At 39.0% G+C, this 26,784-nt stretch overlaps 1 protein-coding gene across 2 annotated transcripts in view; it reads left to right on the top strand.

The window, feature by feature from the left end:
• Positions 1–26,784, top strand: part of PTPRB (protein tyrosine phosphatase receptor type B) — a 121,015-nt gene that overhangs the window by 5,905 nt on the left and 88,326 nt on the right. Inside the window, exons 3-4 of one of the 2 annotated variants that reach the window (XM_004053562.5) lie at positions 8,847–9,103; positions 22,194–22,464. In XM_004053562.5, coding sequence (XP_004053610.3) covers positions 8,847–9,103; positions 22,194–22,464 — 528 coding nt within the window. Of the gene's footprint in view, positions 1–8,846; positions 9,104–21,156; positions 21,772–22,193; positions 22,465–26,784 lie in introns of those variants that run through there. The other variant, XM_004053563.5, reaches the window with a different exon arrangement.

The raw sequence follows: 26,784 nt of genomic DNA, 5'->3' as shown, positions 1-26,784 counted from the left end.
TGTGTCCTGAATGGTGTTGCCTAGGTTTTCTTCTAGGGTTTTTATGGTTTTAGGTCTAACATTTAAGTCTTTAATCCATCTTGAATTAATTTTTGTATAAGGTGTAAGGAAGGGATCCAGTTTCAGCTTTCTACATATGGCTAGCCAGTTTTCCCAGCTCCATTTATTAAATAGGGAATCCTTTCCCCATTGCTTGTTTTTGTCAGGTTTGTCAAAAATCAGATGGTTGTAGATGTGTGGTATTATTTCTGAGGGCTCTGTTCTGTTCCATTGGTCTATATCTCTGTTTTGGTACCAGTACCATGCTGTTTTGGTTACTGTAGGCTTGTAGTATAGTTTGAAGTCAGGTAGCGTGATGCCTCCAGCTTTGTTCTTTTTGCTTAGGATTGTCTTGGCTATGCGGGCTCTTTTTTGGTTCCATATGAACTTCAAAGTAGTTTTTTCCAATTCTGTGAAGAAAGTCATTGGTAGCTTGATGGGAATGGCATTGAATCTATAAATTACCTTGGGCAGTATGGCCATTTTCACGATATTGATTCTTCCTATCCATGAGCATGGAATGTTCTTCCATGTGTTTGTGTCCTCTTTTATTTCATTGAGCAGTGGTTTGTAGTTCTCCTTGAAGAGGTCCTTCACATCCCTTGTAAGTTGGATTCCTAGGTATTTTATTCTCTTTGTAGCAATTGTGAATGGGAGTTCATTCATGATTTGGCTCTCTGTTTGTCTGTTATTGGTGTATAGTAATGCTTGTGATTTTTGCACATTGATTTTGTATCCTGAGACTTTGCTGAAGTTGCTTAACAGCTTAAGGAGATCCAAAATTTCAGCCCAAAGCTGAGACTATGGGGTTTTCTAAATATACGATCATGTCATCTGCAAACAGGGACAATTTGACTTCCTCTTTTCCAAATTGAATACCCTTTATTTCTTTCTCTTGCCTGATTGCCCTGGCCAGAACTCCCAACACTATGTCGAATAGGAGTGGTGAGAGAGGGCATCCTTGTCTTATGCCAGTTTTCAAAGGGAATGCTTCCAGTTTTTGCCCATTCAGTATGATATTGGCTCTGGGTTTATCATAAATAGCTCTTATTATTTTGAGATCTATTCCATCAATACCTAGTTTATTGAGAGTTTTTAGCATGAAGGGCTGTTGGATTTTGTTGAAGGCTTTTTCTGCATCTATTGAGATAATCATGTGGTTTTTGTTGTTGGTTCTGTTTATATGCTGGATTACATTTATTGATTTGCATATGTTGAACCAGCCTTGCGTCCCAGGGATGAAGCTGACTTGGTTGTGGTGGATAAGCTTTTTGATATGCTGCTGGATTCGGTTTGCCAGTATTTTATTGAGGATTTTTGCATTGATGTTCATCAGGGATATGGGTCTAAAATTCTCTTTTTTTGTTGTGTCTCTGCCAGGCTTTGGTATCAGGATGAGGATTCCCTCTTTTTCTGTTGATTGGAAAAGTTTCAGAAGGAATGGTACAAGCTCCTCTTTGTACCTCTGGTAGAATTCGGCTGTGAATCCATCTGATCCTGGACTTTTTTTGGTTGGTAGGCTATTAATTATTGCCTCAATTTCAGAACCTGTTACTGGTCTATTCAGAGATTCCACTTCTTCCTGCTTTAGTCTTGGACACATTATGAGTCCAGGAATGTATCCATTTCTTCTAGATTTTCTGTTTTATTTGCATAGAGGTGTTTATAATATTCTCTGATGGTAGTTTGTATTTCTGTGGGATCGGTGGTGATATCCCCTTTATCATTTTTTATTGCATCTGTTTGATTCTTCTCTGTTTTCTTCTTTATTAGTCTTGTTAGCAGTCTTATGTAGTTTGTTGATGTTTTCAAAATAACAGCTCCTGGATTCATTGATATTTTGAAGGGTTTTTTGTGTCTCTATCTCTTTCAGTTCTGCTCTGATCTTAATTATATCTTACCTTCTGCTAGCTTTTGAATTTGTTTGCTGTTGTTTCTCTAGTTCTTTTAATTGTGATGTTAGGTTGTCAATTTTAGATCTTTCACGCTTTCTTTTGTGGGCATTTAGTGCTATAAATTTCCCTCTATACGCTGCTTTAAATGTGTCCCAGAGATTCTGTACATTGTGTCTTTGTTCTCATTGGTTTCAAAGAACATCTTTATTTCTGCCTTCATTTTGTTATTTACCCAGTAGTCATTCAGGAGCAGCTTGTTTAGTTACCATGTAGTTGTGCGGTTTTGAGTGAGTTTTTTAATGCTGAGTTTTAACTGGATTGCACTGTGGTCTGAGAGGCAGTTTGTTGTGATTTCTGTTCTTTTACATTTGCTGAGGAGTACGCACTCATTCTTTAAAAAAATGTTTCAAGGGTAATTTTAAAGTTGCATATTTTTAAACAGTCTTTTGGGGGCACACAAGAGTTTATCATATTAATAGTTTAGCTAGCACCATTATTACTAACCACTTCTTCTTCCTGAATAAATTAATAAATGTTTCAACTTTGTGCAAAGTGTTTACTGTCAGAACAGTAAAGGAAAAAGGAATAATAAAGCTTTAAGGACTACTTTCAGGAATGCCATGAATAGTGTATGGCATCATAAATTATTGCTTTTGTCTTCTGTGCAATCCAAGTATAATTTTTAAACTCACCAAGCAATCAAATGTTACAGTTGACCAGGCACAGTGGCTCATGCCTATAACCCCAGCACTCTGGGAGGCCAAGGTGGGAGGATTGCTTGATGCCAGGAGTTCAAGACCAGCCTGGGCAACACAGCAAGACCCTATCTCTAAAAGAAAAAAAAGTTACAGTTGCATCTATTCCAGCAAGAAATAGTACTGGCCCCAAGCAGACAACAAAGCTTACAGGGACCCAGTTATTGAAGTTTTATGAATCTATCAGATGGGGAAAATTTCTCATGCCTTGGCCTGTACAGAAACAGGGAAATTTACTCAAAGGAAATTACTGGTTTGCTACTAGATCTAAGCAAATATTCCTTGCCAGTGGGAAATTAAAACATTATAAACTCAAAACTGGTTTCAAAAACATTCACGCAAATCCATGGGCAGATAGGTCATGCCTATGTCATTCCAGAACTTTCAGGTGAAGGGTGCAGAACTCCATCCGTGGTTTGGATAACTTTTCGAAGGAATGTCAAGTCTCCTTACATTTATAAAAAGCTAGTCAATTGTCTAAAATTGTTATTTTTCACTCAGACATTTCATTCTGTGAAGAAAGTAACACTGAATATAGAATGTCAGCCAACCAATCAGCATTTATTCATTTATTTGCCACTCAATTCAGATTCATTCATTCAAATCTCACCTTTATCTGAGGGCAGGAATTTTCTTTTTTAATTCCAAGGGCTGCACTGGAAAGCAGGCAAATATTTGTAGGCAAATTTTCAAGTGTCCCTGATATGGCTGAACCGGTAAAATCCCTAAAAGAGATTTTGCTGATGAACTAAACCATATTGTTGGCAGGCTCGATATAACTGCTGGTTAAAGTAATTGTTTAGTTGTAGTGATTTGGGAGAGGGAATAAAATGTGTGAACATTGTAAAAGATAAGCAATCATATACACCCTTGGGAAAAAAGTTTTCGTAGAAGTTGTTGGCTTTAATGGCTGGCAGAAGTACTTGTGAATACAAAGAGCTTGTGGGGAAAAACAAAACAAAACAGAAAGTGCCTTTTGTGTATACAAACCCTACTTGTACTAAATTGGCTGTCACGGTCATTTTAGGGTTTTTCTTCTTGCATCATTGTAACAACATGGGCCTTGTAGTGGACCATTTTTAAATATAATGTCTGAAAATAATGTTATCAATGATTATTGATATATGATTTATATGATCATTGAAGATAGCAGGTATAGCATGCAGCATTCCCCAATCATATTCAGCCTGTGACATGTCACTGAACTTATCAGGGCACACACAGGGCTATGTATGACTTTCATGGGCCCTGGGTTCTTTTGCCTCTATGGTCCCTTTCCTCTGCTGAAAAAAAGAAAAGTAAAATAATAGATTTTCATGTAGCCTAAAATTGTCATTTTTCCTAATCTATGAAAAAGTTAAAACATTTTCTTTGACTCTAAAATTTCTTTTTTATTTTCAAACAAATTAAATCATTGTGTTGCCCTAAAATTATCATGGGCCCTAATCACTGTGCCTATTGCGTCTAATGGACAAGTCAGTCCTGCACACGCCAAGTTATTCACCCCCTTTCCAGCTCCCCTTTCCCTGACTCTGTTTAGTCTCTGGTTCAACACCTCTCTCCTATAGCCTGATAGCCCTGAACTTTGGAGCCATTCTTCCTCCTCCACCCAGCATGCCTTCCTTCCGAACCCTACTATTTCAGTCTTTTCTTCTAAAGAAAACATAGGGTGTTAGGTAAAACAGGCACATCTTCATAATGCTATGCATAGTAGAATTGTTGAGTAATAGTTGGCTATTGAAATGTATTTCTTTGATTTAGTTAGCCTTTCAATTATTTTTTTAATCTAATTTTTTCCCTGTGCTATGCTTTAGTGTTTTACTATGCTATGTCTTGTATCAATTTCCATTTATTAATTTTACTTTCTTTCTAATCATGGGTCTTTTAAAAGTAATTTAGATATGTATTTTAGGTGCACTCTTTATTTCACTAATTATATTTTCTGAAATGTTAATTATTCTTTTAACCATTTCCAATAATTATTTAGTCCATTATCATTCCCATCTATTGCAGTCAAATCTTATTTAATGCACACACACACACGTGTGTATGTGTATGTGTACAGTCATCCTTCAGTAACATGGGGATGGGTTCCAGCACCTCCTGCAGACATCAAAATCTAACGATGCTCAAATTCCTTATATAAAAAGATGTAGTGTTTACATATAACCTACACACATCCTCCTATATACTTTAAATTATCTCTAGATTACTAATAACACCTAACAAATGTAAATATAAATAGTTGTTGTATTGCTTAGCGAATAATGACAAGGAAAAAATGTCTGTACATGTTCAGTACAGATGCAACCATCCATTTTTTTCCTAATATGTTTGATCTGCAATTGGTTGAATCCACCGATGAGGAACCCACAGATACAAAGAGCCAACTAGATAGATTAGGTAGGTAGGTAGGTAGGCAGGCAGGCAGGCAGGCAGGCAGGCAGGCAGGCAGGCAGGCAGGCAGGCAGGCAGATAGATAGATAGATAGATAGATAGATAGATAGATAGATAGATAGATAGATATATCATCCTTTTCTAAAGTATCTCCTGTTTCATTTGTTATCTTTTTTCCAGATCATTTGCTCTCTGTTAAAAAGGCACATTATATTTGGCATCTTCCTACAGAATAGAAAGCACCAGTATAGTTAAAATGTTCTATTCCAAAAATGAGTTTCATTCAAGTTATTTTGTTTTCAACATGCTTAAAACTTATTTGTATCATTTAAAGAAGGGAAACTTACACAATATATTATCTTTATTATCTTTATAAAAATTTTTATTTCTATTATTATTTCTGAGCCATAGATGAATTTGTAAGATAAAATACACATTTAAAAAGGAATTTGAAAGATAGTCTTGATATTATGCAGTCATTACAAATCACTTTGAAGGTGATAGTACCCTATAAAAAGAGCTTTATGCAACTTAAATGCTAAAACTTTTTAGATTGACCAAGAATGGTCGACCTTACCTTGAATTGTGTTCTGGGAGAAATTGTGTTATAGTAGGGAAACAATGTAGTAACAATGGCACAATAAAGCTTTCAAAAATAGCTTTCACATATTGTTCCATTGTATAAGAAGTTTTCCTTGCATTTGTCAAAACATCTTGCTATTTCATGAACTGTGAAACATATATACCTTTTTTAAGAACACCCAAAGAATTCATGGATAACAAAATATCCAAAGATCTACTATTTCAAATAAAATTTCACAGCACCTGTTTCAACAAAGAGTTCAGGAGATAAAAAAAACTTAATCATCTTATATATTTCTATAATGGATTTTCTTTCTTCCCATCCATTTTATAATCCTTCAGTAACCACATAAGAAATGATTCAAATTTCTTTTTGGTTCATATTATGTATATGACTAAAACCATATACGTACATGTATATTAGGAATCACCTGAGAAACTTGTTATAAAAGCAGGTTTCAGGTCCCACACCAAGTCTGCTAAATCGCAGTTTCCAGGAGGAGGACCAAGGCTTCAATATTCTAACAAGCTCCAAATATGATTCTGATGGCTACAGAAGTTTGCAAACCACTGCTTTAAATTTGACAAAACTTGGAAGTTGAATGTTAAGACTAAATCTTCTTTCTTGCTTCTTAAATAGCACAAGTTAAAAACACAGACACAAAATGAAAGGGTACTGGACCTGAATATTCTGTAGTTTCTTTCTTTGGAAAAAAGGTGGTGATCTAAAATGGAAAATGAACTTGCTTGGTATGGGATGCTTTAAAAATATATTTAGAAGGTTAATTAAAGATAATGACATAAGACTGAAATTTTTTCCATAAGATAGTCCAAAGCTACGTGCAATGGTAATAACCTGTGTTATCTGCAGAGAAATTTCAAGAGTGTTTTGAAAATGTATCTATTTTTGGGAAAGTCCAGTTTTATCCGCTGAATTATGTAAGCTGACTACTTTTTTAAAAAGTTCTTAGGATAGAAACTTACCAACAGCTCTTTAGTGAAGAAGAGTAAGCATAGGTTGACATACTAAGACATGTAATTAGATGCTAGGTATTTGGAAGCTTGTTTTTGTCTTAACCCCACGGTTAAATTGTTTTTGAGGGTCTAAGAGCTAAAATTGTCATACGTAGCAGTCAACTCAGAGGATCAGGATCGACCACAGCTCAAAACAACCAAAATGCTAATCTGCATATACAGAAATTTTTACATCCCTACAATAGACAAACGTCTACTTAAGGGAATGTTCAAGCACCTAACTTAAGCAAGACTGCAGAATTAAGATTGTTTCCTGGAGTTTGTTGTAAAGGAATCTCACTAATAGTATAATTGAGTTTGTCATGTAGAAAACACCCCAAGGACGAATAAATCTGATCTATGTCCAGAGTGGCTAACCTGGGCACAAAGGCAGTAATAGTGGCACAGGATTTAGAAAGGCAAAAACTAACAGAAACTAAGGGGAATGTCCAAAAATCAATCAAAGCTGAGATCTAGTAGATGTACAAGTAGGATTGCCAGATAATATACACAGCACTCGGTTACATTTGAATATCAGATAAATAACAAATAATCTTTAGTATAAGTATATTACTAATACATAGTATGTTATCATCTTTGTATTATTGTATATGTGGGATACACTAAATATACTGAATTATACTAAAAATTGGTTGGCTATTTATCTAAAATTATTTGACTGGATATAATGTATTTTTATTTGCTAAATCCATCAACCTTATGTTCAGGGTACTTTGCACAACCCTTTGTATCTCAAGGAAAGAATGCTTTATAGCCAAGATTATTTTATTAACTTTCAGAAGAACTGCTGATATTTATATCTTGATAAATTATAAAAATACCTTTTCCAGCTTAATCTTCTTTTTGTGCCCTCATCTCCCTCCTCTTTACATCCATTATCATATGAAATGCACTAATCAGTTGAAATTGGAATGGAAAGGAGTGAGACTCAACAGAGGGCTAAGTAAGGCAGACCAGATCAGGGAAAATAGGATGATAAATAGCTCATTTAGGAGACCTCACCTGGCACATAGTAGTTGTATAATAAACAGTTGTTTGAATAAATAACCAGTAAATGAGTAGTTAAAAATAAAATCCTCGCTCTCCCAGCTTTTTAGCCAGAAACTCTTCAAAGGCACGGTTATCTGATTATATAAGGTTTTGTGGGGTTTTCTATCCCCTAAAACTCTAGTGCACTGTGGAGTTGATGGGAAGATCTAAACATACCACCTGAAACCATAATTTACAGAACTTATCAGTGCTTCACGTGTGCTCTAGGGTCTTGCTTACACAGTGCAGCCCAAAAACCAGCAACATCAGCATCACCTGAGAGCTTGTTAAAAAGGCTGGCTCTGACCATCTCTAGTGCGTCAGAATTTGCACATTAGCAAGATCCCCAGGAGATGGAGAGCACATTTTAAAACTATGGCTAAGTGAACCTAATTCATGAACCAGTATTTTTTTTTAATATGGGCAATTCAGCCTTGCAAAACAAAGCTATAAATTAATCCCACCAGCTCATAAATTATAAGTCAATTCTCTGTTCTTCCAGAAGATAGATAGCTTAGAAAATACAACAGTCTCATCATTTGTAACTCATACAGTTGGATTAGAAACAGTTTGCACTGTGGCTAACGAAGTGTCATTACTTTCCAAGGAACTGTCAATCTTTGTGGTGAAGTTAGGCAAGTGATTAACAGTGATTCTCAACCTGGTATTTTGTTTAAAACCCGCTTTGAGAAGCTGATAAAAGCTATGACAGTACCCCACAGAAGAAAAGTATATATTCACATATACATAGAATTTTGCACGGTTTTTGGAGACTCATGGATTCCCCTGAAGCCAATTCAGTGACCCCTCCTAAATTCTCATAGAATAGGTTTAATTCTCTTTTCTACACAGCGCTGGGTTTTTCTTTGGTAGCACAGTTTCTACAACTTTCCTTCCAGATTATAAAATCGATAGATGGATAAAGGATGGGTGAATTGGACAGGACAAATGAATATTGTCACACACTCAAAGTATATTTGCGTTTTCATATAACTGAAGCTTATCCACATGCCCATTACTGAAAAGGCCCTCTTTTGCTAAGTAAAATTGATTTTATGTGAAGAATTCATAAAACATGAGAATAATCTTTGCAACTATCTTTTCTTTACCTCAGCTGGCCTGGGAGCAGCAGTTTCGGTGAGGAGCACTAGAAACACGGCTCCACCCCAGATTCCCACTACCTTTAATGCAGTTCCAGATAGCCTGGTATTCCTTATTAGGAATACCACAGAGGCCTTCATCAGAAATGCTGCAGAAAACTACAGCCAAAACAGCAGCGAGAGGCAGCATCCCAATCTGCACATGACTGGAATTACAGACACATCATGGGTTTTGTCGACTACTCAGCCCTTCTCCAGCACCACTGAAGAGGTAAAAGGAGGGGGTGTGTGGAGTGTGGTCTGTGCACGTCTCAGGAGGCTCATTGCTTGAAAAGACTTGCTTTGCTAAAAATGCCACTGCTGCAGTAGGGGATTAGGCACTCTCACCCTGTGTCCTGGCTGCTAATTGTACAGGAAAGCATTTTGCATAATGAAAATCTTTGAAATTGACTCAAAATTTCTATATCTTTATGAGATGCCGATAATTAGGCTGCCATGGAATAACTGTATGTTGGCCATATTTTCTGAACCAAAGTCAGGGTTCATGGTGTTACACATGTCCTAAAACCAGAAAATAGAAATTGAAATCAGTGCCCTGCAGGCAACCCTGCATATATGTCATAATCATTTATTCTCCAAAGGAAGGGAGAGAGACTAAAGCAATGGCAGATTCAAGAATCACTATAATTGATTCAGGAGCACATTAAAAGATAAACAAAAGTCACATACCACTTCCACATCAATACCCTTGAACCACCTCCACCAGGTGACATTAGTCAAATGACTGAGAAGCAGGGTGGCACCATCATAGGAGTCTGTTCAAATAGTGATTCTGCTTCAGGTGTTCATCTCTTTGGTTTTGCTTTCCTTGCAGAGTTTTAGTCCACCATTTAGGCAATACGTGTAATTATAGCACATCAAAAAAGCTAAGGTTCCACTGGCAGACTTCAGCTTTTTCCTAATAAACAACCCAAATCATTTGTAGAAGTCATATGACTTCACATCCATTTAGCATTCTGGTATTTTTTGCATTGTGCAGAATTTCACATTGCATATGGTTCCCGGCTGGTGAGCACATGTTTCATTATTGATCACAAAACAAATATAGCCAGTACATTGAATAACTCATGGGACTTTATTTTTGCCTCTACTTCGCATTTACTATAAATCTTTCCTGTGAACTAGTTCTTCCTTCATTTCTGAATAGAAGTTAGAAAAGCCCCATTACTTTTCTGGACACTCTTTATATCACTTTAAAACTCAATACTTACTCTCAGTTCATTAACAAAAATACCAACTCCAGGAAATAACGTGAACTCTAAATTTGACTTAAATGTTAGCTTCTCCTCTCCCATCACCCCACCCAGTTTGGGCTTAAAGCAGGGAAAGGGAAACATGTCCAAATTCTCTCACTCTCCACCAAGCTTTTCACCCACCTCTCCTAGCCTGATAATTATGGTTTCAGATCTGTCTGGGCGTGGAAAATGGGAAAGGAAGACAGGAAATGGAAGCAAGAGAGTTATGACTTAAGGATACCATCATCAGCTGGCACTGTGCTCTCCCTAAATCTCCAGCTCTCAAACCCTTTCAACCACTGACATGAGTGAGAGATTCACTGCTTACTTTTTTTAAACTAAACTTTTTAAAAAATTTTGTTTAAATTTAGTTAAAGTTACAATTACAGTAGTAATTTTCTTACATGCATAGATCGCATAGTGGCAAAGTCAGGGTTTTGGGGGTATCCATCACCCAAATAACATACATTGTACCCACTAAGTAATTTCTCATTATCCACCCTCTTCCAACCCCCTCATCCTGAGTTTTCATTGTCTACCAATCCACATTCTATGTCCATGTGTACACATTATTTAGCTCTCACTTAGAACATTCAGTGTTTATGTCTGACTTAGTTCACTTAAGATAATGGCCTCCAGTTCCATCCATGTTGATGTGAAAGACATGATTTCATTCTTTTTCATGGCTGAATAGTATCACCACTTACTTTTGAAAATGAATGTTTCTTGGGGGAGCACCTCCTCATTGTGGCTGAATGTGCCTAGCCAAAACTTCCATTCTAACATCAGTTTACAAGAGATTTTATTTATATCATAGCTTAAATATATGTAACAGTACAGAAAAAAATTAAGTGTGTCAAATAAGAAAAATATTGAATAAAAACTATTATAAACATTTATCTGCCTTGAACACTAAAGGGTTGTCTTTTAGCAAAAAGAACAGTCTGCCATTTTTGCCTAGCTTTAACCATTGTGAAACACAGAGAGAAGTCCAAGGGGTAGCTAGGCTCTGCTGCAGTCAAGAGTCTGGGACAACCAGTTCCAGAGCTCTGCAAACACAATACCCAGTGGGCCAACCCAGCACTGTGTTACAGAGCTCACATGATCCAGCCCCAGACCTGGGCTTGCAGCTTTGGATCATGTAGCCTTTTTCTAGAGTTAGATTCACTGCATTGTTTATATGAGCTCCCAGGTAGGGCATCAGAATGACTATGCATCCAACTATGTCATGTTCCAGTTTTTTTCTTGAAGCTTAAGCAAAGTTTTAACTATGTCCTGGTAAGCTAATGTGTAAAAGCTATGCTCTTTCAAAAGACAGTTTCTACAATTGCAGCTCTCATGACTCTAACGCCTTAGACTGGGCATCCCTGTGAGGTTGTTATTTGATTTAGCAAGAGCTTTAACTTTATACCAGTCCATTATAAACAGCTGTGGTTAGATACTTTGAAAAGTAAAAATGAGTCACTTGGGATATAAATTGCCTGTCCCTTGAAAGTAATTTCAAAAGGTACTCTGTCTCAACAGAGGATGCCTAGAAAAGTATAAGAAAGGAGTAAAATCATTTGACTTAATTGCTTGGAATTGTGTAAAAATAAAATCTCTATGTGTCCATTGTTTTCCTTATCAGACAGCATCTGGTTTGTGATGACTGATGGGTTAGGGTTAGGGTTCACTTGCATGACTAGCAGTCAGTGCTGGGTGTAGGCTGGGGAGTCTAGGTTCTCCTCCACATGGCCTCTGATCCGCCAGTAGACTACACCAGCTTCCTTTTCATGATGGGTTAGGGCAGCCTCACCAGAAGTCAAAGGTGGAAGCTACAAGCCTTTTGAGGCCCAGGCTCTGGAACCATGCAACATCACTTCTGCCATATTCTATTGATCAAAGCAACTCTCAAACCAGGCTAGATTCAGGGAGTGTAGAAATAGATTCCATTTCTTGATGGGAAGAGCTGCAAAGTCACATTGTAAAGGAGCATACATATTGAGTGGGAGGAATCTGTGACCATTAAACAATATACCATAGTATCATCATTATCATTATCATTATCATCATCATCATCATTATCATTATCATCATCATCATCATTATCATCATCATCATCATCATCACCACCACCACCACTATCTCTGTTTTATAGATACTCAGCTGAAACTTAAAGAGGAACTTGCCCAAGATTAAAGGACTAGGGAATAACAGACCAAGAAGAGTACACACACACACACACACACCCCTAAACATCTAGTCACATATTCTCTTACATAGTGTGCCTGATAATAAAGGTAAATTCCAAGGAGGACATGATTTGAAATCCAGCAATCACTCCTCTCTAATGCTACTGCAAGATTGTCCTATGTTGGCTATTGAGGATCAGAGTATTCCCTGCCATTCTCCTTTTCTCTCTCTCTCCTCACATCCTTACCTGCCAGTGTGAGGGGTCTGACTTTGGAAGTTTGTATACTTGGGCCGGCACTTGACCTCAAAACTCTGTGGTGCTCTCTCTCTTCTAGCCCCCAACCCTGAGCAGTAAATGAATTAACACATATCATAGGCCTAGAGTAGTGCCTGAACGATAGTAAAATAGTGTTTAATTAATTTTAGCTGCCATTGTTGTTATTGTCACTTTTATAAATAGTATTATGTGGATTGCGTGTCTTCACGAGGACAAAATCGATAGAACAGGAAACTTGTCTATGGTATGAGTCAGGAAATACTTTGATCAATTGTTCGCCAAGTATGGACCCTAGTCCCAGAACTTATTAGACATGCAACCACTTGGACCCTATTCTAGACCTAATAAATCAGAAGCTGGGGCTCTGTGTCAGAGAAACCTGGCTTAAATCCCAGTGGTGATATCTACTAGTTACTCAAGTCCCACTCATTTCTTCTTTAACATAAGGATAGTTATGGGTACTTGCTCTGCCTCATAAGACAGGATTAAATTCTGATTAAGTAAAATGTTTTCGAATACTGGCTAGGCCCGATGCAGTGGTTTACACCTGTAATCCCAGCACTTTGGGAGGCTGAGGTGAGAAGATCACTCAAGCCCAGGAGTTCGAGACCAGCCTGGGCAACAGGGCAAAACCCTGTCTCTACAAGAAAAAATAAAAAAATTAAAAACTACCCAGACAAGGTGGTGCGTGCCTATGATCCCAGCTACTGGGGAGGCTAAGGCAGAAGGATCATTTGAGCCCAGGAGGCCAGGGCTGCAGTGAGCTGTGATCATGCCCCTGCACTCCAGCCTGGATGACAGAATGAGACCCTGTTTCAAAACAAACAAACAAACAAAAAGCAAACAAGAACACTGGCTACACATGATAAATATTCAATAGTTTTAGCTATTAATACTAGCTTCTCCTTGTTCCTGCTTCATCATTCCTACCTTGCCTTCTTCACAGGGTGTTAAAAACCAGATGAGTCAACATATTATGTGAAAATACTCTGAAAGGGATAAAATGCAGAACATGCATTAGAAATGTTACTGGCTGGTTCTGATACTGCTAAATATCTCTAAATCTTTCCCTGCCCACCCACCCTCACTCCAGCCTGGGAGAAGGATTGCATTTCCTCAGTTCATGAATAGCCATTGTGGTACTGGTCTGGGCTTTCACAGTTTTGTGTTTCCTTCTATTTGGCCTTCAAAGAGATCACAGCCCAGTGTGAGTCTCCAGATAAATGAGGAGGCAAATGCAGAAAACAACCCACCCCTGCAAATGCAGAAAACTCCACCCCCTGCAAGTCTGGGATAACCTCCTATATTGGGGTCACTTAAAGTATGCAGGGGAGACACCCTGCTGCTACCACTGTTCTGTAGCCAGAACTAAAGATGGGAAAAAATTCCCCTTCACTGAGGCAAATGCCTGGAGGGAGGAGGGCAAAGAAGTAGTGGGGGAGGGGGGGAAAGGAAAGCATCCTCTGATCATACATCACGACTCCTAGATTGACTAGTGTGAATGGACACTATATAAACAGACTCTGAGACTGCTGATGCTACAAAAAAGGCCACTTGGGAAATAACATATTGTGGGGAGGATACGTTTCAAAAGACCTTAATTTATAATTAACATCTTTCAAGCTTAATTCTAACATGGACTATAGTTTTCTTAATTTGCCAGTTAAAGTGGACTACCATGTGCCAATAGCATAAAGATGGTCTACAATTCACTGGACCCCACCAGCCTGAAAATCTCAAGGATTTTTATTCTCTTTCATTTTCTTTTAGTGATGGGCGATTTGCATTGTTTTCCATTTTGTGCACAAAAAGGCCATGTTGCTATTTTGTGAACATATAGTTAACCCTTGAACAACACAGTTTTGAACTGTGCAGGTCCATTTATACGGGACTTTCTTTCAACCAAATGCAAATGAAAAATACATTATTGGTGGAATTTGTAACTCAGGTATACAGAGGACCAACTTTCGTATATGCAGGTTTTGCAAGGCCAGTTATTTTACTTGAGTATATGGAGATTTGGTTATACATAAGGGTCCTGGAGTCAATCCACCCCCGTACTGGGGGATGACTGTATAATCATATGCACATAAAATACAACCATGAACAGAACACATGCATTGAAATGGGCCCTTTAACATGACAGTATTTCTCTGCCACATTGGTCTCCCTGGGCAGATGAGTTCTACCCTGGATGAGAGTTGATGCAGTGGGGAGAGAGAATGGCAATGGGGAAGCAAAATGAGATCAAAAGAGAAGCCAGGACATGCTGATTGAGAGGGGAAGCTTGTGGTGCTTACCATTGGTTATACATATATCGGAATCACCTGGGAAGCTTTTGAAAGATACATATTCTAAGATTCCACCTCAGACCTATATCAGGATTTACTGAGGTAGGACCTCAGCACCTATTGTGTGAAAATCTGCCAGAGTGGTTCTAATGTGCAATCAGGTTTGCAATCCATTGGAGAATAACTGAATAATCAGCCTGTTAAGAAAAACACTAAAGCAGGAAAAAGGAGGAAGTGTTGTTGGGGATATACAACCTAAATCTAATCACAAGGACATCACATAAATTCAGATGGAGGAAGATGCTATGGAAATAACCAACCTGTATCATTTGAAAAGGCCAATGTCAGAATGGTCATTTTAAAAGACTGAGGAATTGTTCCACATTAAAGAATATTAAGAGGCTGGGTGCAGTGGCTCACACCTGTAATCCTAGCACTTTGGGAGGCCGAGGCAGGAGGGTCACATGAGCCCAGGAGTTTGAGACTAGCCTGGGCAACGTGGGGAGATCCCATCTCTATAAAATAAATAATTTTAAAAATTTAAAAAGAAGATTAAGACACTGACGACTAGATGCAATACACGATACCTGGGGCTGGATCTAGAGAGAAAACAAGCAAAAAAGAAAGGATATTATTGAGATCGTTGACAAAATTGAAATATAGACTGTGGATTTAAGTATATCCATTTTGAATTTCCTGAATTTGATAACTTTATTGAGATTGCACACTTAATTCAGGATATATGCAGCCTATTCCCTCCACCCATAATTTCTGTGGGTGACTGTTTTTGTTTTCCTTTTCTTTAAAGCCAATGTTATCATAAGCCATGCTTTATTTGTCTGCTATCCTAGGGTTTGGTAATAAATGTTTGCTAGCTCCTAAATCCATAGCGTACAGCAGCTACACCCATATAGACTGCCCCATTGCAAGCATTACTGCCTCAACTGGGTTCATCTGGGAGTAGACTCCCTTCCAAGGGTGGGGTGGCAGGAACTGTGGTGTGAAAGAAGATGCAGCAGGAGTGCCTGATTGGAAGAGTGGCTCACTTGCACTCACATCTGGTTATAAATTGTTTGGCTGTTTGTAGTTACAGAGCTATAACGAAAGCTATGTAAAGCCCATTTCCTTCAAATTAAAACAAAATAAAAAGTAGGGGAGGGGAAGAGGCTGATAAATGGGTGTGGGAAAAAAGAATACCAGGAAACCTTAGAGATGTGTTCTAGAGAGACAGTGGAGCCTGCTGTTAGAGACGTAACTGGCACTCCCACCCCTCCCTTGCAGTATTATAAAAAAAATCTTGGCTGGTCTAACAGACTGAGCAGCTGTTAAATGTCTTTGGGTGTTGATCTACTGAAGAGTTTCTTGGGTATGATTTTAGGTACGAGATTGGAAGCAATGATAATTTACGGTCATTTGGATGTTCTCAGAAAGACGAGTTCTCAGTCATGAACTTTGTCATTCTCTAATTTTACTGAGTGCGCAGCATTCATTGTTTATTTTAATGTTATTCATAGAATAGTATTATTACTAATAATCATGGAACTTAATATTTATTGAGCCCTTTAGACAGGAACTGTACCATACATATGACATGCAACTTCTCATTTAATCCTTACAACCGCCCTCTCCTAATGCTTCTATTATTTCCATTTTCCTGGAGACCTATGATCTAGGAAGTTTAGCTAGAAAAATTCCTTGAAAAGTAAGTATCTCAGACTGTCTCTTTAAACACAAAATAGGCTGGTCATGGTTTTTGGCTTTAAACTACTTATCAAAATAACATTTCTCTACATTTTAATGCATCACACCTGCTGCAGATTAAAATTGTATTCACTTTTGCCAGAATTTACTATTGAGCCAGTTCGAAGTAAAACTCAGAAAAGGATTTGCCATCTTGTAGTTGTTTTTAATTGATGCATTTCCCTGATTGCTATGCTTTCTTCTAATAAATACCTGAGGGGAAGCCTGGAGTGAGATTTGCATAACAAAACTACCTCCTAGGAGGAAAGGTATCAAACTGGCCTTATGTCTAACATGTGTTAAGTTTGCTACATGTTGATCCTTTTTGCTTAAGTATTCACAGTTAATTTTTGTTTGTTTGTTTGTTTGTTTGTTTTTGAGATGGAGTCTCACTCTGTCACCCAGGCTGGAATGCAGTGGTGCGATCTCACTTAATTTTTTATGAGAAGTTATATATATCAAAATGTGTATATTATATATTATAAAGGTCACCAATTCACTTAAATAATACATTCTAAAATTGTTCTTTCAAGTCATCTATGTAGTTTTCTTATAAGCAAAGAGCTCAGTAAAATTTATTAAAAAAAAATTAAAGCCAAGATCTCATTAACTCTCCTGAATGTAAAATGATATCAAGTACAGGGTTTAGGGTATAATCTGAGACTTTGTTCAGAATTTGAACAGCTCCTTCTCATGAACTAGTACTGGAAGGTCTATTAAAATGCAGAGGGCTCCATTATTGAGCTCTATCCCCAGCATTTCTGATTCCTAGGTCTGTGGTGAGGCCGGTAAGTTTACATTTCTAGCAAGTTCTCAGATGACGATAATTTGAGAGCTACACTTTGAGAACCACTGTTCTAACGGGTACTGCCTCCCTCCTCCTTCTCCTTTTCCTCCTTTCATCTTCCCTCTCTTCACTTTTCCCACCTTTTTCTCTTTGTCTTCAAAATCAATCTTCTCTTCTTTTTCATTCCTTTGCTCTTCCCTCTTTTTTCTCTTCTCTTTCCCCTCTTCCCTTCCAGGATAGTATTTAAGATTCTAAACATTCATTCTAAACACGGTCCAGCAGGACCAACAGGACCATGTTTAGAGGACTTGTTTAGGATATTTATTCATGTAACAATATTTACTAAGCTGACATGAAGATTCAACAAATGTTGGTTGAGACTCTATGAAAATCCCTGTGCAAGAAGAGCAGGACAAAGATTCTGCTCTCACAGAATCCTCCATATGACCAGGAAAGGTAGACAGCACACAAATACATAAATGATTAGATTATTACCAAAAGTCATTGCTCTGAATTAAATGGCCACTGAGATGAAGAATAATAAAGAGATAATTTTTCCTTGTGAGGTCAGAAAGGGACTGGCCCCTTAGAGGTGTGTTGAAGCTGAAACCTAAAGGACGAGAGAAAGATTGCCAAACAGAGAGCCTGGGGAGGAGTGGCTGAAGAAGAGGAAATGACAGGCACAAGAGCTCTAGGGCAAGTCAGTTCCATAGGCAGGGGAGGGGGAGCAGAGCCTCCAAAACCTATACCAGAGCCTGGCACACAATAGGTGGTTAGTCAATGTTCGCTGAATGAAAGTAAATGAATTATCAGACCCAAGCAAGTGGAGAATAGGAGGCAAGCAGGAGGGAGGAAAGAAATGGGCAGAGGCCAGGTAATGAGGTGCCGGGGTAAGGACCATGACCTTTTAGGTCATGGGTGATGGGAGTGTGGATTAACCTAACCAGTCTACTCTGCCCTCCCCTCATCCATCCAACACCACTGCCCTTCATCCCCATGTCCAGTTCAAACCCTCGTCCAAAGTAACGGTTCTCAAACAGTGGCTCCCAGACCCCTTGATGACCCATTGTATTATTCAGCATCTATGTTCATAATGTGACAAGATTCATGCTTTTAGCCATGAACTCATAATTAATAACTTTTTTTGAGAGAAGGTTTTCACTCTGTTGATGAGGCTGGAGTGCAGTGGCACAATCTGGGCTTACTGCAACCTCTGCCTCCTGGGGTTAAGCAATCCTCCTGCTGCAGCCTCCTGAGTAGCCGGGATTACAGGCACACACCACAGCACCCAGCTAATTTTTGTATTTTTTGTAGAGACAGGGTTTCTCCATGTTATCCAGGCTGGTCTCAAACTCCTGGACTCAAGTGATCTACCTGCCTCAGCCTCCCAAAGTGCTATGATTACAGGTGTGAGCCACCGCACCTGGCCAATTAATGTTTTTAAATTGCTATGACTTTTTTTTTTTTAAGACAGCTGCTTGTTCACTCATGTTTAATCAAAAGCAGCCCCACCCTTCCCATGTAGTCTGGGAAAGGTTTCCTGGTGGCAAGGAAGAAAGCTTGTCCCCTGAAATGGTACAGAGTGGCTGATTCCAAATTTCTGGAATGCAACTTCTAATTCAAATAGTGTTCTTATGTAGGACGAGCAGGCTCAAGAGAAGTTGAGGAATTCCAAACAAAGATGAGAACAAAAACCAAAATGAACCAATTTATTTATACTTTGTCCAGTAGTTTCAAATAAACTCCTCATAGAAAAGATGATATCTGGAAGCTTTTTTCAGTCCTATACTTCCTTGAATATATTACAGTTTTCTTGGATTTCTCATGTTAAGTTTTGTACTTTTAAAAGGAAAAATGTTATCGGTAAAAGCCTGAGTTTAAACTCTTCCTCTTGTTTCATAGTATGCTCATGTTTATTGGTCATTTAGGACTCACTAATCATTTGGGAGCTCTGCTGTCAGCCTTAAGGTTCTGCTAGCACATTAAAGTTTGCAAAGGTAGTTTAATGTAGTTGCGATATTATTTATTCATAATAGCTGTGTGGTGTATTTAGAGTAGTATTATTCCAAGTTACAGTTGAGGAAACTACATTGTTATCTAAATACAGCAAGAGAAGAAAAACATAATGTTGCAAAGGAATAAAACTGGGAAAAGGCTCCTATAAAGGCTGAGGGCAGCCAGAGCCTGTAAGAAGGCTTGCAGTATCTGTGGAGAGCAGGAGGGGACCCCTGCCACTGATGAGACTGACAGGTATGCCAGGCTGTGAAGAGCCACTGAACTTGGGCACAAAATACAGAGTAAAAGTTCTTTACTCCGCAGGTGACCTAGGCAGAGAAATAGGGAGTTTTTGGTTCCCAGAAATACACAGATGTTCTAGGTTTGACCTTCTTTGAGTGTTTGTTAACTTGAAAGGATTTGAAATCTCTGGTCTGGCTGTAGATTAAAAGTCTGTAGAATCTCTCGAGGGGAAGAAACTTCATTTTTTCATTAAGAGGTATTTTTAAAAGCATGTTTTCTAAAAGAATTGAAGCAGGCCAGGCACGGTGGCACACGCCTGTAATCCCAGTACTTTGGGAGGCCAAGGCGGGTCGATCACTTGAGGTCAGGAGTTCAAGGCCAGCCTGGTCAACGTGGTGAAACCCTGTCTCTATTAAAAATACACACACACACACAAAAAAAAATTAGCTGGGTGTAGTGGCACACGCCTGTAATCCCAGCTACACGGGAGGCTGAGGCTTAAGAATTGCTTGAACCCGGGAGGCAGAGGTTGCAGTGAGCTGAAATCGTGCCACTGTACTCCAACCTGGGTGACAGAGTGAGACTCTGACTCAAAAATAAATAAATAAATACATAGAATTGAAACAATTTTCACTTTTTTCTTTTTTCTTGTTTTAACTTTCCTCAAAGTAGACACAGTAGATATAGTAGACAATAACATAGCTTTATGTATAGCCTATTTGAAAAAGAAAGGAATATGCCATCCTTCCCGCTGATTTGAAAATTAGAATGTGGAATTTCATTTCTTTTGGCAGTTGTTAGGGATGGTGCTCCAAAAAAGCAATAAAAAATTATAAAACTTGTTGCAATATTTTGCTTTTATCACTTGTGTACAATTAAATATTTTTGCTCTTTAGTTATTGGGAGCTTTTCTAAAATCAGTTTTCAGATAAATAACCGTTTGGGTACTGAAGCAGTTGCTAAAGGGCATACAGTTAGGGCTGAACGCTGAATAAATGCCATTTTTTTTTAACTTGTGGAGAGCTGACTATCAACAGTAGTTTCCACACATGAGAGTTTACATGGCTGTCTTCTTTTGGCTGGACAATTAGGGATGAAATGGCTTTAACTACTGGATGATAAAACTGTTAGCTGTGGGTTGAACACTTGGTAGTGATTATATTTGTCGTTAGCGCTATTTACATAAGATTTAGGGAGGATACAAACCTATACAAGAGAAAAGGGAAAGTGATTGGGAGAAAAGAATGGTCAAGCTGACAATCCTTTTGGGGTCTTTTTCTCTTGCTAGTGTCAGGGGATGCCACCGGGACAAATGAATGCTTTGAAGTGAGAAGGGCAAAAGCTCTCTAATAAAAGACTTCAGGAAAGAGTGCAGGCGACCTGGGGAAATATGCTGCGGTCAAGTTTAATCCTGGGAAAAAGCGGTCCTGGAGAAAGCAGATGAGGAAGATAGGAAGGAAGATAGGGAGGGGGAGACGCTGGGTGTGGAGGGAGGAAAGGGGCGGGGGTGGGGGCCTGGAAAGTGACAGGAGCAAGCACTAATTGTGGCTAAGGCGACTGGGTCGAGAACCACAGACTGGGGAAAAGGGAGAGTACAGGAGGAGGAGGAGGAGGCAGAGCCCCACGGAGCCGGACCGGACCCCTGGCCGGGAAGGTAGCGGCGCGGGGCAGCGGGGGCAGCTTGGCCCACATCGGGCCCCTTGGCAGGCTCAGGCGTTGGCTCCTCGGGGCTCCCTCCCTCGCCGGCGCATTGTTCCTTTGCCGGGAGACGAGGAAATTGCCTTTTGATTGCGGAAGTCAGCGGACGGGGCTGGGGCGAGGCAGCGCGGGTCAGAATGGCAGCGTGGGAAGGGCGGCGCGCTGCCTGTCCCCGCCGCCTCTCGCGTCCGCAGCCCGCCCGGGGCGGCAGGAGCAGCAGCAGCAGCGGTGGCCGCAGTGGCCCCTGCGCGTCGCCAGCCCCGAGGGAAGCGCGCTGCGCCCACGGGGCGCGCTGAGCGCGCTCAACAGGTGACCCCCTTCCCCGGCCCTCGGGCCGTCCCACGTCCTGCCCCCTCGGTCTCCTCTGGATCTTAACTACTGAGCGCAATGCTGAGCCATGGAGCCGGGTTGGCCTTGTGGATCACACTGAGCCTGCTGCAGGTGAGTGGCCCGAGAAGGGGTCAGAGCTGATGCGCCCCCTCCCCGCCGAAAACCACGTTCCCACTCCACTTTCTCGTCTATCGGTTTGTGCTTTGAAGAGGGAGGTGGCAAAATTTCTTCTTCTGCCTTGGGAAGAATGATCCTCTGGTGAGCCCCCCAACCCAGAATGACAGCTTATCCGGCTGTCAAAGCAAAAAGCCACCTTCTCTCTCCAGCTGCTCTCAAGGGACAGCAGCTAGGGAGAAAGTTGCCATCCACCTCCCCTGCAAGCCTCTTCTCTGGCCAGAGGGCAAAAGGACTGGCTGAGGCAAGGGACAAAGGATAAGTAGAGGAGAAAGTGTGGCTTGAGGAGCTTGCTGTGGACATGTCCCTGAGCAGTCCAGACTGTGGACTTAAAACTGTTGTGTCTGATTCCTTTGCAGACTGGACTGGCGGAGCCAGAGAGATGTAACTTCACCCTGGCGGAGTCCAAGGCCTCCAGCCATTCTGTGTCTATCCAGTGGAGAATTTTGGGCTCACCCTGTAACTTTAGCCTCATCTATAGCAGTGACACCCTGGGGGCCGCGTTGTGCCCTATCTTTCAGATAGACAACACCACATACGGATGTAACCTTCAAGATTTACAAGCAGGAACCATCTATAACTTCAAGATTATTTCTCTGGATGAAGAGAGAACTGTGGTCTTGCAAACAGGTAAAGGATGACAGGTGCAATTGGATGGCCAAGCCACACGGGGTTGGGCCCTGCCTTTTCAAGCTGGTGTTTCATTTGAGCTCCAGGGATACAAAAAATGAAGGTAAAAATACCTGTGAAGATAAATATTGACAGAAATGTCTGGTTTCCTCAGATCTAGCCAGAAGCAGCTTGGTGGACTTTCAGAGACTCCCTTAGTGCTGAAAACAGCCAACTAGCTACTGAAAGAGTCGGGGTGGGGTGCAGGGCGGTCAGCAAAGAGAAACTTTGGGCTGCGGAGGGAATTTTTTAAAGTGATGTGGTTTAAGCTTCCATTGCATTAAATTGTCAAACCCTGGAATAATTTTAAGTAAATGTTTTTAGAATAAATAATAGAAGTACAATATTAGGGATATGCCTTTCCTCAACTTAGTTTTATTTTTAGAACTGTACATAAAATCTGCAGGAATAGAATGGAGTCATTCATCAGGGAAAATTAGAAAAGTCTCTTGAAATGAGGACATGAAAATTGTTTTGTATCTCTTGAGTAATAACCCAAACAGCATAGTATCAGAGAACGTCCTTTGATTACTTTACAGCAATTATTTTCCTTACACTTTTGCTGAATCCCTCCATGTGGATATGTTCAGAGTTTGCCTTTCTTGCCTCAGTTTTCTTATCTGTAAAATGGGAGTGTTAGACTAGGTCATTCAAGTCCAAGTTCTTACCAAGTGCTCAACACTTAGGTATGGGCTGTCATGTACATTACCTCATTTAATCCTCAGAGCTACCCTCAGACATGCTCTAAATTCTTTAACAATTTTCATGTTTTCTGACTTCATTAGTCTTCATTATCTCTATTTGTTGCAACAGTGTATCCTTACCTTCATCCAGAGATTCAAATTTATGTTAAAATTTTAAAAGTCAAATTTAGAAATGTGTTGCCCTTAGTATTCTTTCACATTTCAACCTGAAACAGGATCATTTCTTTTGCTACAGTTCTTCAAAGAGGTGTGATAACTTTCAGCTCTAAAGGCAGGTGCAGCAGTTTCAGAGAATTTAACTGGGCTCATGTAGTAAGTCAACTAGATATTATCTTTTTTTTTCAAAGAAAAAAATCAAAATGCCCAATTACATCACTTAACTTACTTCAGATGAAACTTTTAGATGATATCTGAGATTTGCAGCATCTTAAGTTGAAAAGAGAAATCACTTGTTAAGAATCTGGTGGTTTCTCTGACTGGGCGCAGTGGCTCACACCTGTAATCGCAGCACTTTGGGAGGCTGAGGCAGGTGGATCATGAGGTCAGGAGTTCAAGACCACCTTGGTCAACATGGCAAAACCTCGTCTCTACTAAAAATAAAACAAATAAATAAATAAAAAATTCGCCGGGTGTGGTAGCGGGCGCCTGTAATCCCAGCTACTTGGGAGGCTGAGGCAGAGAATTGCTTGAGCCCAGGAGGCAGAGAGGCCAGATTGTGCCACTGCACTCCAGCCTGGGCAACAGAGGAGACTCCGTCTCAAAAAAAAAAAAAAAAAGAAAAAAAAAGAAAAGAAAAATGAATCTGGTGGTTTCTAATGTGGAATCAGAGAGCCTGAAATAGACCACATAATTAGAACATTTTACAAAAGTTGAAAGGCTGGGTTTTTAGTCCAAATGTTGTTGGTTTCTTAATATTACAGGATAGTTCTTATAAATACTCATATTGCTAATACTGTGAAATACATAACATAGAACTTACAAATGTGTTAATTATGTTTGGAAAGGCATCTGGCCAACTAGTGTATGTGTTCAGTGGAGCAGAGCAATTTGTAAAAGCAGGCTGAGCTTTCAGAAGTTTGTTGGAGAAAAGATTAAGACCTTTAAGAAGCCAGAATATGGTTGTTTAAACCAGAGAATTTACTTTTTGGAAAAACAGTAATGGAAAAGGACTTACTGTGGGTGTAATTAGTTAGAATAGGCTTTGAGTTTAATTATGCAAGTAGGTATTCAAGTCCAGAGGCATTTCTGAAACGTAAGAAATACTTGCATTTTATTGACCATGTTGAGTAAAACAAGACTTCATCAGCATCCACAATGTGCTAGCATTCAGGGTTCTCACCATTTTTCTTAAAGAGACACACTTTACTTGTCTACAAATATTATGAGCTGCATGATAAATGTGAAGCATGAAAGTTGCAGGTGATTTTGCATAATGATAAATTTCCCACATTTATTTGTGTGATGGTTGTTTAGATTTAAATTACTTTTTTAAATAAGATATTTTAAAAATTGTTTCAGGGAGGAATTTTTTAGTCGGTTGTTATTTATTTGTCAGTAGTTCTTTCTACATTTTAAGGACATATGTGAATTGTTCACTTAGTTAATACAAAGTACTAGTATTCCCCTATGTTAATTGCTGAGCTATAGAGATGAGATGCATAAATCATATTTTACTGTTATTAAAGCAATGCCAACTAGTATAATATTCAGACTCAGACAAACTTCAAACAAAAAAGTAATTGAAAATATCTGCGCTTTCTTTATTCTATTACGCCTGTCTTATCAGTCTAAAACAAAATAGAATGAGAGCAAGACATTATTTGGATAGAAATATAGTTGTTGCTTAGATGATCTCTATATCATTCCAAATGTGACTGGCCTGATTATTTTTCCTGATAAACTGTCTAAAATAGCTCATTATTTTCATGTCATATAGACACGACCTTAAGGATAAAAAAATTGAATTAAATGGGCAATATTTCAGCAATAGTCATTTTCCATTCCAGATTTAAAATCAGAATCGAAGAACATAATGGATTTAAACCCAGTTCAGTGCACATGTATCAAACTTAATACTGTTGGGAATTATGCCAGGTAGTGATTAGTAAGCTTATAAAGATGACTAACAAAAAGGGGTTCCTGACCTTGTTGTCTCGTGCAGAGGTGAGAGACGGTTATGATGAAAGTGGCAACAGAGCTTTATCTCATCTTTTCTGGATGAGGACTTTACTCTGCCTCATGTATGCCATGCTTTCATAACCATAGAGGACAAGATATTTGGCAATTCTCAGGTTTATTCAGTCATTAAACGGTCAACGCAACAAGAATATCCTTTGAAAGCCAAAGTATTTAGTGTGAACTCACCAGAAATCAGACAATGAACATACCAGATATGGAATAAGTTGGCATTTTTTTTCACTTCTTGTAGAGCTCTTCTTAAACTTGGCACTTTTGAAGACTGTACTCAGAGTCTAGAGCAGAGGTTGCGAACTGGTAGCCTCTAGAGATAGCTAGGTGTCTAAATAATAACTATGTTGTGTTTGGCTCATGTAGTGTTTGAGAAAACATCCAGATCATTTCACCAGCATTAAAAATCAAAAATTCACATTAAAACCCAAATGTATGGATTCTCTTAAAATTTTGGAAGATTTGGCAAAACTGTGCCTAAAACTCTCTAGAGCTGACTTGTGTCTTCTCCTTTTAGATACCAACTCACTGGAATACCACTTCATTTATTTCCTTACCTGAATGCATTCTAAAGACATTTGAATTTGTGACTTCTACTTTGTGGTTTTCATTTGAAAATTTAGGGAGCATTTATTTGTCTGGCAATAAGAAGTAGGTTTTCAGTACTTAAATGGCATCTAATACATGGTAGATGTTCCATAAATACTGATTAAATGGATGGATAGATGGATGAATGGAAAGATGGATGAATGGTGGATCTGGGCACGGATGATGAGTAGAAGAGATAGATAGATAGATAGATAGATAGACCAATGTATAGATACAGATAAGCATGTAGATGTGAATGAATGAAATTAATATTTTAGTGAGAGAATGTACATATACTAAAAATATATTCTATTCTCATTGGATTATGGGTAGATTACAGAGCCCAGGGAAGAGTTGTAGTGGTAGATAACTTTACCTGTAGAAATAATATTTTAAAAGCATTTTCCCTCTTAAGTCAGTTTCAGCTACTTATTAGTCAGCCTAGAAAAATAAAAAACAAAACCTCTCAAATGATTTTAATTATTTTAATATGGCTAACTTGTCTTTAATAAAAAACATTTTAGGAACTTTAATTGTTGAATCACCATATCAGCTATTATTTCCACTTCTTATTGTATTGGTTTACTAGGAGTGTCTTAACAAAATACCCCTGACTCTGGGTGGCTTAAACAACAGAAATTTATTTTCTCACAATCCTGGAGGCTAGAAGTCCAAGGCGAAGGTGTCTGCAGGTTTAGTTTCTTCTGAGGCCTCTCCTTGGCTTGCAAATGGCACCTTTGTGCATGTCCTCATATAGTGGTCCCTCTGTTTCTGTTGTCTGTCTGTTAATGTCTTCTCATAA

Source organism: Gorilla gorilla, chromosome 10 (genome assembly GCF_029281585.2).
Source record: "Gorilla gorilla gorilla isolate KB3781 chromosome 10, NHGRI_mGorGor1-v2.1_pri, whole genome shotgun sequence".
In the NCBI taxonomy this organism is placed as follows: domain Eukaryota; kingdom Metazoa; phylum Chordata; class Mammalia; order Primates; family Hominidae; genus Gorilla; species Gorilla gorilla.
Note: the sequence above shows the minus strand (reverse complement) of the source record. Positions and strands in the feature narration are given on the sequence as shown.